The sequence below is a fragment of the Cebidichthys violaceus genome, unplaced genomic scaffold, assembly GCF_023349555.1.
Source record: "Cebidichthys violaceus isolate CVI_PGR_0920_01 unplaced genomic scaffold, fCebVio1.0.p SCAF_4, whole genome shotgun sequence".
In the NCBI taxonomy this organism is placed as follows: Eukaryota; Metazoa; Chordata; class Actinopteri; order Perciformes; family Stichaeidae; genus Cebidichthys; species Cebidichthys violaceus.
Genome location: NW_027176594.1, coordinates 14,240,162 through 14,255,727, shown reverse-complemented (window position 1 = coordinate 14,255,727; position 15,566 = coordinate 14,240,162). Strand labels below are relative to the sequence as shown.

The following is a 15,566-nucleotide window of genomic DNA, read 5'->3' as shown; positions in this document are numbered from 1 at the left end:
GTTTGTGTTAGTGAGGTTTTTGCAGTGACATCACCAATCATATCTATACAACCACTGTGTTTAGCACTAAATTGTTTACCAGAGTACAAGTTCTTCATAGATCTTACCTCTTAATTTTGCTCTCAAAGTGCACCGGTTTAACTTGGCCTTGTTATATTTATCTTTTATCCAAAAATCAAGATTTAGCCCCTTCAATGTTTTTTTCAGTTTTTCCCCATGGTATTGGAAATATTATATTCAATATGCAAATAGGCCTATTGATAGTTTTTAAGGTACTGTATCAAAGTTAGAAATTCCAGTATCGTGATAACACTAATACTCATGCTACATGCTAATAGATAAAGTAGTGATGATAATACAGAACATGCTTTGAATTCCTCAAAGACTTGAGACTTGATTTGAAAACTAGCTCAAAGACTTGAAACTTGACTTGGATTCTAGCTCAAATATTTGAGACTTGACTTGAACAAAATGATTTGTGATCATCCCAGCTCACAAGGCATCCTCTTCTATGTCGTCCGTCCCATTCTCGTGAATGTGATATCTCAGGAAGGCCTTGAGAATCTAAAAGAATTAAATGATGAAGGGATGACATTTTGGACAGACGTGGATGTAAACCGCAACGTGACGGATAGGTGGAGGCCCACGACCGCAAGGCTGTAATTTTAGCTTAATAATGTCCCTGTGTTGTTGTTGTTTTTTTTACATCAACCTTAGAGGGGAAAACAACTAATTAGAAATGCACAGATGTGATGCAAACTGAGGCTAAAGAGTTTCACATTACCAAGCGCCTCCCTAGGCAGAATTCTAAACCACTCTTGGTTTCAAAATGTACAGTCTGCTTACCAAAGCTTACTAAAGGGTTGCTCAGCAGTGCTTCCTTTATTGTGGCCTCTGAAAAAGGAGACGCTATGTTGAGTTCTGTTGCACGCACACACACACACACACACACACACACACACACACACACACAAGGAGTTGTACATCAGCTGGAATTTACATTGTTACATCGGAGCTGCAAGGGGAAGGACGACAGCTTGTTGGTTTTGGGGCAAACGAGGGTCAGCGGAAAAAACCCCGTTGTTGCATCGGGTCCCGTCGCCCCGATTGACACACTGTGAGATGCAGTTTCCTCGCACAGGGCATCTCACTGCGCACATGGAGCGGTGGCCCAGTTTAGCGACGAGATCAGGGCATTGCTCTTAATCCACCAGATAGATGTCATATGCACGCACGCGCACACAAACACACCGAGAAGCATAAATGGTGGGCGAGAGAGGGGCGGAGAGAAAGCGGGAGTAAAAAGAGGATATGAAAAAGGTGCATTCACACACGCAAAGCTCAGTGCACCGCCTGTATTGTTACACAAGCACTTGTGTGCAGAAATGCACATATGGTGCAGTGTCATGCAAGGTTTCCAACTCATGGGATACTGTTCCATCTGATTGCATCTTAATGCCCTCGGCCCACTAGTGGGTATGTGAGTGTAACTTGTGTAGCAGGCATGAGGTGTCAAAGTTAAATAAAAAAACGATGCCTCTGTCCAGGCACAGAGGAGGAAATTGTGCTTAAAATGTATTCAGTTCAATTGGCACTAAGTGTGAGTGAAGATAAGCGCAACTGAAAGCAAGCGACTTTTCAGAGCGCGTTTAACATTTCAAAACATGCCGACACACGACGAGCAACAAAGATGTCAAGCGTCCCAGCGGCCTCTGTTTGAATACTCGACAGTCAAATCTCTTGAGTCCCCACTGTTGATATTAAAAGAGGCATTGTACGTCACGCACAATGAGATAAAAAGAGAAAAGAACAGCCTTTTTCTCCCCGAGCCCACCCGAGCCCTCTGCCCCTCCTTTCTCACCAGATTACATGGATGTGCGGAGAAGGGGCGAGCGATGCGAGCAAGGAAAAAGAGCAATGGGGAAAGTCACCGCGAATGAGACGAGGGCACGGGGAAAAAATAATATATAGACAGAGGACACAAAATGCGAAGCCTTTTTCCACCCTCTGTGTGTGTGTGTGTGTGTGTGTGTGTCTGTGCCGCTCCCCTAGCCGCCGTAGAGGAAGTCTGGGAGCATCACCGTTTTGATGGATGAGTGGGCCTTTACTGGCCGACCCTGGAACTTACGCAGGGGACAAGAGGGCATGAGGCTGAAAGGAAAACAAGAGTGGTTTGTGGATATGTGTGTGCTTTTACCGGCCTCTGTGTGAGTGTGTGCTTTTAAAGCGTTGCAGGACTGAGACGGCTGCCTCAGGCCTGTGCATGTGTGTATGTGTGTGTGTGTATGTATGTGTGTGTGTGTGTGTGTGTGTGTGTGTGTGTGTGTGTGTGTGTGTTACAGGGCGACAATCATATACGTTCAGCATCATACAACCACAAGCTACGAGATATAGGCTGCATTATATATATATATATATATATATATATATATATATATATATATATATATATATATAAATCCAAATGCCATTAGACTGCATTGGTCTCTGACGGATCACTCCCAGATGTTTTAACAGTCAGCATGTTGAGCTTGAACGACCTCCCCCTCTTTCTCTTCCATTATTCTCTTTCAGTCTATCCCATCTCTTAGTCCTCCCACACTGCCCTTCTGTCTTCATATCTTTTATCCTTAGTCTCACCCCAAAATCTGGCGGTTTCATCACAGCTGCTCCGAGATTCAAAGCTGCATTTGTCAACCTGACAAATTGGCAGAGAAGTCATGCCTTGCAAAGACTTTCTCTTGCACAGGTAGACACCCATACTAAGTGTGTTTGCGCACACACACACACACACACACACACACACACACACACACACACACACACACACACACACACACACACACACACACACACGTATATACTAGTAATGAGTATAATGTCAATGGGTTTTTGGAATATCTCGTTCATCTGTTTCCTGCTTTCTGTATAGGCGTGTCCTCAACTTGTGTCATGTGGTAGGTAGCCATAAAAATATATGATTAACAACGCGGTGTTGTCTACATGCTGAAAAAAGCCTGGCACTGGTTTAATGATGATCAGAAACCTGGATAATATCCCAATCGCAGGTGGTTCTACTGGGATTTATGGAATGTGTGTGTTTGAATGTTTTTTAATTCTTTTGGCATGATGAAAAGAATACACTTTTTTATAAATTTGTTTTTCTGTGCTGTTTGTTGTTTTCATTTTTTAAATATTTTTTTCACACACAGGGAGATGAATAACTGGGTGACTTTATGTTCCATGTGATATTCCAAATATGATTAAATCTTAGGCTAAAATGTTTTGTTGTTTTCACATAAAATGGAACTCTTTTGATAATCTATTAATTGTTTGAGTTATTTAATATCTCCGGCAGGAGGATCATGTGGTCAGTCACGTGTGAGCATGCGTGCATCCGTCCGTGGGTGAGTGAGTGTGTGTCTCAGTGTCTGTCCTAATCTGATCTTGATTCTGCTTCTGCAAACCTGCATTATATCTTGGGTGCCTAGCTTTGGCTGCATGCTCAAGGACCTGTCATGTCATGGTTGCGGTGACTCAATCTTTCTCAAAACACCTTTTGTTTCCTACTTTATACCGACATTGGCTGCCTGCTGACTCCTCACTCACTACTCTTGGCCAACCACTAGCAGCTAACGGATCCACTTGCTGCAGTACCTCTGAGCAACTCAGCCGCTCCTACGCAGCCGAAAGCTTGGTGAGTTTGATTTTGGCAAGATTGTATGAAGTGTATTATACGACGATTTCGAGCCAATTTCCTGCACACATCACTGCTTGTTTTCAAGTTTGAATGAAATATATTTTATGCATTTATTACATTTTACAATACAGCATGGTTGTTGCAGACAAACACAAAGATCTGTTTCCTACTCAGTGCACTTTTCTAGTTTATATATTCTTATGTACAAATGGCATAAATTAAAAGTTGTCAGCATCCAAGCTTCATTGTTCTGAGCGGTCTATGATAGCAAACAGAATATCTTTGGGTTGTGGACTGTTTGGATGTACAAAAAAATAAATCTGAGGACGTCACCTTATATAGTCTCTGGGAAATGAAGGACTAATAGAGAAAATAGTCAGCAGATTCATCAATAATAAAGATAATCAGTAGCTGCAGCCGTAATTAAAAGCAGCATACGGCTCATAACCAGAATACTAATGTGCATGGGACCAGCCATAATCAGGGATCACACACCTACACACACATGCACACACACGTTTTTAACACAATTGCACAAGCAGTGGAAAAATTATCTGATTTGCCATATGTGGTCTGTCTGTCCATGCCAAGTAATACTGGGATGGACAAAAACAGCTGGCCCCATATCAAACCTGCTACCCAACACACACTCACCCACACATACAGTAGGGATGTGGTGTCAGGAGTGGAGCTGTTTGTGGGAGAAAATCAGGTCACTCCAACCGCTGCGTGTGCTCGTGCATGCATGCTTTTTTCAAAAGATATGCGCTGCCTATATAAATTTCTCCTCATGCATGTCTTTTTCTGGTTGTAGTTGTGTATGAGAACATAAGTATGCGGGTCTGAGGGGGGAGACTCACAGTCGGCATCCGCAAGGAAGAGGAAGCTGAGGAGGAGCAGGCCTGGACTGGCAGAGTGCATCATGGGATATGTCGACACATGCATGCTGTATCCACCGTGAGCTCACTGCCTCACTGTACGACAGGACGATAGAAACAGGCCCTCACAACCTGAAGAGAGAGAGAGAGAGAGAGAAGGGAGGTTAAAGAAAATGCAGTCGTTCCAAAAGCTTATATTAAGAGAGTTTTGGTTATAATGTTGTCTGTGCGTGTACACGCCAACACACACACACACACACACACACACACACACACACACAGACTTGAAGTGTGCGAGTTCCCTCTAGGCCCTTACACTCCAGTTATGCAGCTGCCTCTCCTCTTCTCGCTTCATTAGGACCATACACTCATTGCCGGAGGTGTGTTTTGATGTGTGCGTGTCTGTCTATGTGTGTGTGTGTGTGTTAGAGTTCACAAAGTAGCTGATGAATTTCAACTCATGGCAAACACTTAAAACATCAGTCGGCTTCTAAAGTTAATTTTTTTTTACCTCCCAAGTAAGCAACGGCCTAATTTTTTTGTTGTTTTTCCTGCTTTAGTTTTTGCCCGTTACACAATCTACAAAGCCGACTCCAATACCAGATTTCTACCGAATGCGCGTCAAATCGCCTTGATTTCATATTGATGAAAAGAAATGAATGGGTTTAACGTGGAGGGACGGAGCGAGGGATTGATGGACGATGGGGAGATTAAAGTAGGAGGAGACTGATTCGCTGGCTACGCTGCACGTGGTGTTGAGTCAACACACAGCTCAATGTCTCTATCCTTCCATACTTACCTTGCTTCCTTTACTTAGACTCTCTCTGTCTCTCCCTCCAGTCCTTCCCTCATTTTCCTCCCCTGTCTTTGTCCTCTTGTTACCTTCACCTCTGTTCAGTTTCTAAAATATCTCTTCCTTCAAACCGAGTTTCCTCTCTCTTTGATTCCCCTTTTGCTTCCTGTTCTTTCATCTTATCAGTCACGTTTTACTCTTCCTCTCTCCCAAACATCTTTCCATCAGTAAGACCCCCCCCTCTCTCTCTTTGTCCCTCTGTCTGTCTGTGTGTCTCGCTGTCTCTACGCCATCTGCAGCGCCTGGGTGTGAGTGTCTGGCGCTGGAAGAGACGGGTGTCAGTCTGTGTCAGAAATGTCACGGCTCAAATCACATGGCGCAATGAGACGCGTCAGATTGCTGCTGCTGTCCAAAAAAAACGGCCGCGTCGGTGGAGAGACGCCGAAAGCGAGCGGAGGCGAAAGGAGAGAGAGAGAGAGAGAGAAAGAGAGGTGACGCTTCGATTGCGATATGTGAATGTTTGCATGAATGAACGTGACGGGGCCTGCACTGTACGTGCATGCGTATGGACTGTCTCATGCGTCTGTTTCTACGGTATACAAACGTGTGCGTGTGTGTGTGTCTGTGTCTGCAGTGTGTTCCTGTGCCGTTTGCATGTGTTTGCAGGCTTTTCCAAAAACTGGACAGAGTCATCAGTGGTGGCAGCAGCAGCGGTCTTAATCCCCTCCACTCCTGAACAAGCCATCTGATTAAAAACAGACGAGGATGGGGGGGGTAGAAGAACGCTGGAACCCAGAGCTCTTAGCATCCCTGCAGCCAAGGCAGCAAACAACTAAAACCCACACAGGATTTTCCACTTGGTTTGGTCTGAAACAATTGCTTTGGGATAACCTAGATCCCTGGCTGCACAAATTAAGTCCACTGCACTGTGATGTCCGCTGCTACAGCAGATATGGGAACTCGGCAATACAGTGTGATAAAGGCGTGACATTCAAGCACCTTGTGCATCTACACAAATTAATCTTTTATTCTTATTAGATCTCAGTTAAATTTGTATTATCTAGTGGCCATTACCATACGTTTTTCAATGAATATCTTAACTTTTTGTTATTGTATTTGTATTAATGAGTTTAGTGGCATTTCTGGTGTTTTTAACCAATGTATTTACATTTGTGCGCTCACATCAGAAAACAATACTAACACTACCACAACCCCTGCGTACTGTCCACACATTTTATGGTAACCTAAATACTAATGCCGTTTGAAATGCATTCTTGGAATACACAGCTCTCAACCGAGTGTTCATGTGCATGTTTGTCTAATCGAGCCACATTTCTTTCTGCAAAATGAATCCTCGCATTAGAGAGGGCATCCGTCTTGGTGTGTGCGTGTCGCGTGTGGCCACTAATCACTACGGCTGATTCAATGTCACTGGAAAAGCCTGCATTATTTAGTATCTCACTTCACAGCATGTCATGTTAATTAAAGAGCTGAGATAACGGGAGGGAGGGGCAGAGATGGGGGGGGGGGAGGTGTGTGTGGACGGAGGAGGAACGGTGTACAGTGGTAAGCAGAGAAGGAAAAGAGACGCCGGGATGGAAAGAAGACAAAAGGGAGATAACCTGAGACACATACACACACACACACACACACACACACACACACACACACACACACACACACACATTTACGCACGCAGCCAGGTAGTCACCAGATTGTAATCTGGGTGGCTGTTGTTGCTAGTATTACCGAGGGCCTAACAGAGAGCCTGAGCCTCTGCCGCTGCTGTGGATCACAGTGGGCTCTAAGCCATTCACTTACATTAGTCCCTATCACTCAATTATACGCCGTCTGTCTGGCCAGGCCTGCAGCGATCAGTCACACTTATCTCTGGGATAGCTTTTGACAGAACAAAGACTGACTCAAAGAGTGACATACTGGCTTGTGTTTTTTTTTCTTTTTTTCTCACAGGACAGACAGGAGGACGCATGAGGAGGAGGAGAAAGATGAGGAGAGAGAGGAGAGAACAGAGGAAGACCAGGACACGAGAGGGACAGAAAAGTTGGAATGTACTATTAAAGGACATTTTTGTAACCGGTAATTTAAATTTTAAGGTTGGAAGTTTTTGTAACTGTCTATCATCTGTAAGCTGTATATAAACATGTAGCAAAAACACATAAAAGTCGAATTATAAGGACAAGTTTTCAATCCCAACTTCTCCTATGAATACATGTTTGGTATTGCCATTCATTGTCTTTTTATATACCAGCATCCAGTAATTCACAGCTTCACAGGAGGAGTTTGAGTTGTTGACAACTCCGTCAATTAACGTATGTTCTTCATATACATTATAATTGGTACCAAAACATTGATTAAATGTTTACACCCTGTTTAAAATGTGGGTACCAACTTGTCATCATGTAATATGATGTCCCTCTTAACGCGTTGGGAAAATGCAAGCACACTCGCGCATTAATAATAAAATGGGTTTAAATATACCCGCAATGCTTCAAACCTCCATTTACATCATCGACATACAACAATAAAAGCAATATATTTTTCTTAAGTTGGTACTGCATTATCTGGCTGCTTATTGGATTAACAGCTTTTATTTCTTTTTCTCCCATCTATTTTTCTTTTTTTTAAATCTTGGTTAAGATCTGGTGGTTCTTACATCATCAGTTGCCGCAGAAGTCAAGAGACAAATTATTAAGAGATGGAGCTGAAAAGTTGTGAGGTAGGGAAGCAGAAGTGGGGGAAAAAATAAATAAAAGAGGGAAAAAGATCCAAAAATGAAAAGAAAAGAAAGCGTGGGTGGATGATGAGAGAGGGAGAGGAGGGCAGACTACAAAGCGAAGGCGTAGTACAGCTGGAAGGGACGTTGAGAAAGATAGAGACAAAAGACAAAAGACAGATCCTAAAAAGCATACAGCTCGAGGCAAACCGTGTGCCACTGAAAAAAAAAAGAACACTGAGTCTCCTAATTTGATTCGATATTCCCAAAAGCTGAGCCACTAAACGCAATTAGACATACTAATTAACTTATTCTATTTGGCCTGTTGAAACAGTGGCAGACTGATAGAAATGTCAATGGAGACATGATTTGTATATGTTGCGTCACAGGGCTGCACGGAAAAAAACAAGATAAGCCGAGTGGTTGCGTCCTCCTCCATTAGGGATGGTGGTAAACTCAAAGTCAGAAAAAGAACAGATCTGTTGGGGTCCAAACTGTATTGGTAACATTCACACACACACACACACGGTCATACGCTGATGGAAGAAGCTGCCATGCAATGTGCCGATCCACCCGCCAGGATCTAAATTAAATATTCATTCACGTGCATTCGCATTTTGGGATTCAGCGTCTAGCAGACCGGAGGAGTCGGGGATCGAACCGCCGATGTTCCGATCAGTTCCGATCAGTTCCGATCAGTGTTTCCTCCGTCTCAATTCAGATTGAGATCAGTTTCAACTTGCTACACTTTGATTCGTTTATTTGAGCGACCACAGGCGTGCACACAGCAGAGAGATAACGAGCAGTATGGAGATAAGATTTGCGAAAAATGGTGGCAAAATAAAAACGGTTTCTTTCGAAGCACAACGAAAGAAAACAAAGCTTGAAGAAACGGCTTGAAGGGAGAGCGTTTGTTTGAGGTGTGGTACTGAACACACACACACACACACACACACACACACACACTCCAGAAAAAACCCCTGAGCTTCTTTTCTAAGAGAAACGTTGCTCTTTAAAGGGGACACAACTTAGAGTCGGAGATGGCGACTGATGACATCACGCTGTGACAGAGATGTTCATTGTGCCTGTACAGGGGGATTCACCTACTTTTAGCACCCAGGAACAACTAATGTATGTATGTACCGTGTATGTGTGTGTGTGTGTGTGTGTGTGTGTGTGTGTGTGTGTGTGTGTGTGTGAGAAAGTGAGTCAACACAGGGTGTTGTGTAGGTGGAGACAGGCGCACACATTAAATACATTGGCTGTATTTTCTACAAATATTTATATATTATATTCAAATCTGAATTTTGAATTTGAATCTGATACAAATTCAAATCTGTTCATATGCAACAATGTTCCATTCAGTAATTAAATAGGCTCATAAATATCTGTGCATGACAAGCTAAGTATTGTTAATGCCTCTGGAGAGATGAACATCTCCGCACACCTGCGTAGAGAAGGGTATTATGGGTAACGTAAGGTCACAGGGGCTTGAGTCTCTGACGACCGACACTTACATGTAGACCCCGGAAGCATGTTTCAGACAGAAATGGAGTAGCAGGAAATGCAGAGTTTTGCTGGTTGTTATGGACACACGTCCGTGGGGGCCGTAAAGTGTCTGGCTGGCTAGTAAGTTAGCTTACCACCGGCCCCCTGTTTGGCAGGTTTTCTGTAACCAGTGTAGCATTAAAGCATGGCAGAATTAGCTAGTTAGCTAGCCGGCTTGCGTCTTGCGAAATATGCTCTTCAAGTGGTCCCTTGGTCGGGCAACCTCAGAATTTTGTGCAACTTGGCGAGCGCGGCACGCAATCAGAGCTTTTCAAACATGACTGTCACAAATAGTTCACTGTTAAAAGCAGACTACATGTCTAGTGATTATACAAAGAAGACCAATTCATTTTTAAATGCTTTAGAAATCAAAAAATCTTCATTTGAGTAAATATTTTGCAGCCAAATAATTTTTTTTTTTACCGTGTATTCAACCTTCGCTCCATTATAATGCATGCAATACTTGACCTCTTTCTTTACAGGGCTTGAACAAAGGCAAAAAAGTAGTCCATGAATATGAGGTATGAGTTTACGGTTAATTACAATCCCTCCTCTGCACTGCAGAGGTTGGTTTCATTTTGGTTTATGCCGTTTTCACTTGTTTTCTTCCTACTTCTTTAAAGTGTTTGTATACCCTCTGGCGTTTCCCCCACCTGTACAGTTGACATGAATGGGGAAACTAGCTATAGAAAGCCAAAACCTTATTTCATACCAGGCTGTAAACATGTTTATTTCTGCTGTAAAGTTGGGCATTTAAACATGAGGGTCTATGGGGATTGACTTTGAAGAACTGCTGTTTTCTGGCTTGGTGCAAAGACTTCCTCCACCTCAATCTCCTCATCCTTACTTTTAGATTATATCCACATCAGGACTTGCCTTAGACTTGCCCTAAATCATTTAAAATAGCTCTGATCAATGCCAAACTATTTCCTGAATTTGCGCTCTGGGTAATTTGTTCAGCGCTAGTTCCTCCCAAAAAACGTAACAGGTAAATGTAAAGAAGAAGTTTATATGAAAGGACATCGAAGGAGAATGGGCTGCTATATCATTTGCTGAAGAGCCCAGTGATCCCTCAACTTCCCTTTTATAGCTGCGAGAACAAATGACCAAAGAGTAGTTTTCACTGGGAGATGGAGCTCCACAAACTCGGAGTAGTCATTTGAGTCGGGCTTTCAGGACACTGGCAGAAACAAGAAATCAATAAGACAAACTGAGAGGAGAGGAAGGGGAAAATGTGATTGATTGAGATGAGGATTTAGGCTGTCTGTCTGTACTCAACTTATCACTTCCTCTGGTTCCCCAAACACTCTGTCCTCCCTCCCTCTATTCCACCTTCATTTATTCCTTCCTTCAGCCTTCCTCTCTCCTCTCACCAACCAATTCCTCTGACTTTCCGCAGACAAAATATTCTTTCTCCTTGCGGCCCTGGCGCCGGAATAGAGGGGGACAACGGGACTTTTTGTCCCCCCCAATTTCAGGTGTTATAGTAATAAAGTGGTAACCTCTAAATCGGGTAATATGGTCCACGGCTAGGCTAGGATTGAAGTAAGTTGACGTGAACATTTTCACTGGCCTGTTACATCCAAAGCCATTTTTGCAGATTATTACATTCCCTTGTATCCCAAATTGGAATTCCACAAATTCTTGAAACCATAGCCAAGGTTTAGCCGTTTTAGATTGTGAGTCCAGCTTCCATTTCCATCCAGAACACATTATTCATTCTACCCTTTTTCCCTCTATTTCCTTGATGTCTAAATAAAACGCTTTTCGTTGGTCCACCCAAAAAATGTCCTTTTTATTTGGCGGTTAGACGCATGAGAAGCGGCCTGGTTCCCAACACATGAAAGATGAAAATCCACATTGTCTAGACATTGCTGAATAACGGGCGGACCTTGACAACAGCAGAGCGTGCGAGCCGTCCCTGAACGGATGATGTTGATATAGACATTTAAATATCACCTTAAACATTGTTATTGTTGATGTGACGGATGAGGACAACCCAAAGACAACGCATTTGCGTCGATTTATTTCAGCAGCAGTAAAGCTGATAAATACCCTCAAAAAGTACAAAACCCCCTCCCACTACTACCTTCCATCACTGTCTGATGTGTTCAAAACACCTGGAGCTGTCTTACTGTCTCCATTAGCAGGTGGGGTTTCGCCAGTGGGTGGTTCCAGTTATCCCATTTCAATGATAAAGTGTCCCAGATAACAGAGCTGAAGTGTAGGCTGGAAAAAGTGAAAACTGTGCACTAAGCAGAGTGCTGAACGTGGCCAATCGAAGGGTTAAGCCAGCTGTGACTAACAGGCCCACGCTGGGCTTCTATTGGACCATCTCTATCTCTGGCAGCCATCCATGATCTTGAGAGAAAGGGGGGGGGGGGACAGAAAGGAGCGAAGTTGAGTGGATTAGCAAGAGGTGGGGGGGGGATGACAACATGTAATTACCTATTTACCCAGCCTTTAGTGGAAACCCTCATCGAAGGCTAATTGAGCGGTGCATTAGTGAGAGGGTCATAAAGATAGCAGCAGGACTGCGGGAGGGAGAGAGGGAGGGAGGGGGGGCGTGAGAGGAAGATGAGATACGAGCAGCGGCTGAGGGGCGAGGAGGTTAAAGAGAGGGAGAGATGGAGGCCGAATGGCACAAAGAGAAAGAATGGGGAGAGGAGGGAGGAAGAGAGAAGTGAAGAAATGTGGAGACATGCGTTCTCTGATGTGAGCTTAAGCAACAGCACAATAAAGAAATGCTCAGCAGTCCCACTAGATCAAGTTTTACTGAAAAGCATCAGCAGTAAAAATGTATTTCGATCATTTTAGTGAATTCTTTTTTAAGAAATTACCCAACCTTTGATCAGACAAAAAACAAACATTTGAAGATGTCGCCTTTGGCTCTCGGACATTTTTTCTCTTATGTTTTGTACAACAAATTAGAGGTTGATCAATCGTGAAAATAACGGCAGATGACTCGCTCATGAAAAATCGTTAATTGCAGGCTTGGTGCATTGTGAGGGAAATTTCCCTCGCACAGTGCTAAGTTATTGATGTTTTCGTGTCTTAGGTGCATTTTAATGTCCTAAGTGGTCCAGGTGGCTCTACCTTTTGCCTGTTGGGCAACTGCAAAGGGACTAGTGCCTACAGGCAAGACTACAGTATCCTCTCAGGGTAGCGCAGTAACAATACTTCATAAAGTAGTAACATTTGAGCAAAATACCCCGCCTCCAGCGGCGTACAGTAGAGAGCCTCTAATGCTGGGGGGGGCACTCATCCCTGTAATGTGTTTTAGTACATGGGTGGATGAATGTAAGGATAGATCTATGGATGGATGAGCTTGCATTATAGTTGCGGTGTGGCTGCCGTTGCCCCGTGACATGCTACACATATGACTGCTGGCTACCGAGGCTGGACACACATTCTGACGAACATGTGTGCTGACGCAGGTACACACACACACACACACACACACACACACACACACACACACACACACACCTCTATCTACCGATCTAGCTGGCTGGGTGACCTCCACAAGCAGGTGGAATACAGCAGTAATAATTTACAGGCCTTGAGCGGCTCTCACGTGGAATAAAATATGGATTTCCTCCAGACCTGAAGCGGGCTGAAGCTTCAATAACTGGACCTTTTATCCACACCATGCTCCAGTTATAACCTGCATCCTCTTCTATTATATACCATACAGACTGGGGGAGGAGGGGGGTTCAATATGTGGCGGTTCTTCGGTGTGGAATAGGCAGTGCAGCCCTTTACCTTCCACTCTCTGCCCTGCTAAAGAGTGCATTTACTTAAGCAAGAGGTGAACACACATGCACATCCCACGCCCCGCGATGACTGAATAAGAGGAGGAGGAGGAGGAGAGCGAAGAGGAACCACGCAGCAGTTCACGAACCCGGCTTCGCGCATTCACCGAACTCCACAGGGCACCACAAGTCAAGAAACGGCCTTGCCATTGTGAAAGGAGAAACACACTTTCCTCTCAAGCGAGTGGCAGCGCCACCGCTGACACGCGGCGGATAAAGAGGAGCTCCACGTGAATTGAAAGGAGCCGCGCTTCCTCCACCCTCAAGGTGATTTCAAGTGGAGTGAACAAAATTAAAGCGAAGGCCACCGTCTCCTCTTTTTCCATCTATTCAAGGCACGAGCTGAGAGAAAACCCCCCCTAGGAGGTGCAAAATCAATTGATAAGTGCAAAAGAATGAAGACGCATCGGTAGCAAACGCGAAAAAAATGCAGCCGGAGTGAATTTGAGGAGTCAACTAAAGCACAAAGAATAACAACAACGGCACCTTGAAGGTCAAAGGGGAGGCGGTGGGACGATTTGGTCCAGAAATACATTTCTTGATCAATCTTCTCCAATGTCATGTTACAAACGGCTGAGAGAGAAGGATGGGGTTACACGGCCTTTTCCCTTCCGATTGATTTCGGCCAGCGGAGGAGTGGGAGCACATGAGAGCGACTCAAAATAACATGCAGGGAAATTGGAAAGACGTGAACACTATACATGGATTGTTTTTTTTTTGTGGATCTGCAACATCTCTTGCAGAATCCTCACCGACTCAATAATCAACCATAACTATTCCAATTCTAAGAAGGGAAAACATGCGCCTGAAACTAGATTAAATCTTGCAATGGTGCTGACGGTTTATAGCGGGGGGAGATGAATGCTTGTAACTCCATGTCTACAGTGTCTGAGCAGGAAAAATATACGCTAGATCCATGATCGCAAAATAATTAGCCTTGAGCTGTGGAACGGATTTCGTCAACGTTAGGTGTCACATGTGCTGGTTCCTCTGGCTTCCTGCGCAAACATGTGAACATGTGCTGTGTAATTTGCATGTACAGCCACAGGCTGCTGAGAGTACAGCGTACAGGTCAAAAAAAAACTTTTCCATTACTTTATGTGGAATTGGAAGTTGCTTTAGCTCGGAAGCACGGAGGTCTGACGACCGGAGAGAAAGTGGCGAGGGAAAAGAGGCGGAAGGAAAGAGAAGGTCTCATCCCTTCAAGTTAAAAAGAGACACAAGAGAGAGAGCAAAACCCACATCCCCTCTGGCTCAGTAATTAAGACTGGGGACAATAAATATGTAATGGGGGCTTTTTCCACCAAGCGCGGGCTGCCTCTCCTCTCTTGGAGATGGGACCGCAGGGAGACGGGCCCAGGAAGAAACGACTAAGTACACTGGCCATTAAAAATGAATGCGAGGAACGCCAGCCCCGACTGGCCCCCGTCAACCGATCGCCTAGAAAAGTTGTGATGGGAGTTGCCGTGGTTACGGGGCTCCCAAATGGTCCTCGGTTGTCAGGGTGAATCAAATCAGACATCCGAGCACCGGAGCCAGCGCCTCCGCCCTTCGTAGGCTTGCTGCTGCTGGGGGCAGCGCAACCCAATGATGTCATCGAGGCAGGAAGTTTGGACCTGCAGTGTGTGTGTGGTTTGAGGTCATGTGTGTGTGTGCGTGTGAAGAAAAGAGGAAGATAGAGAGACTGACATGATCTCCCAAAACTCCCTCTAAAAAAAAGTTCCGGTAGCGACTATCAGAGAGCGTTATATAACAGCCGGGTTGCCATTTGAGTTCCCGTGAGTGAAACTGCTGTGGCGTTAAACAGATTTGAATCCCGCTGCTTATTGAACTTCAATAACATGACTTGCGTTCTAAGCGGACCCATCAGTGTTGTACGTTACTGCACATTTTGCTGAAAGACCAATCAGAGAGAGTGAAACAGAAAGGAAAGGAAGAATATTTCTCATAGAGGGAGAGAGGGCACAGCAGTGAAGCCCTCGGGGCGCTTTACTAAAAGCAATAGGAAACTCGCTCATTCGTTTTCTGGTGCAGAGGTAGATGAAAAGATTGATAGCCAGCAGCCCAGTTATCTTAGCTTAGCAATAAGACGGGAAAC

General features: G+C 44.4%; 1 protein-coding gene across 11 annotated transcripts in view; it reads right to left on the bottom strand.

Moving 5' to 3' along the window:
* The window catches only part of LOC137885369 (receptor-type tyrosine-protein phosphatase delta-like), a 160,400-nt gene that overhangs the window by 67,025 nt on the left and 77,809 nt on the right, over positions 1 to 15,566 (bottom strand). For all 11 annotated transcript variants that reach the window (XM_068727595.1, XM_068727600.1, XM_068727601.1 and 8 more), the window contains one exon: positions 4,561 to 4,710. In XM_068727595.1, the coding sequence (XP_068583696.1) occupies positions 4,561 to 4,645 (85 nt within the window). In that variant the 5' untranslated portion in view covers positions 4,646 to 4,710. The remainder of the gene's footprint in view (positions 1 to 4,560; positions 4,711 to 15,566) is intronic.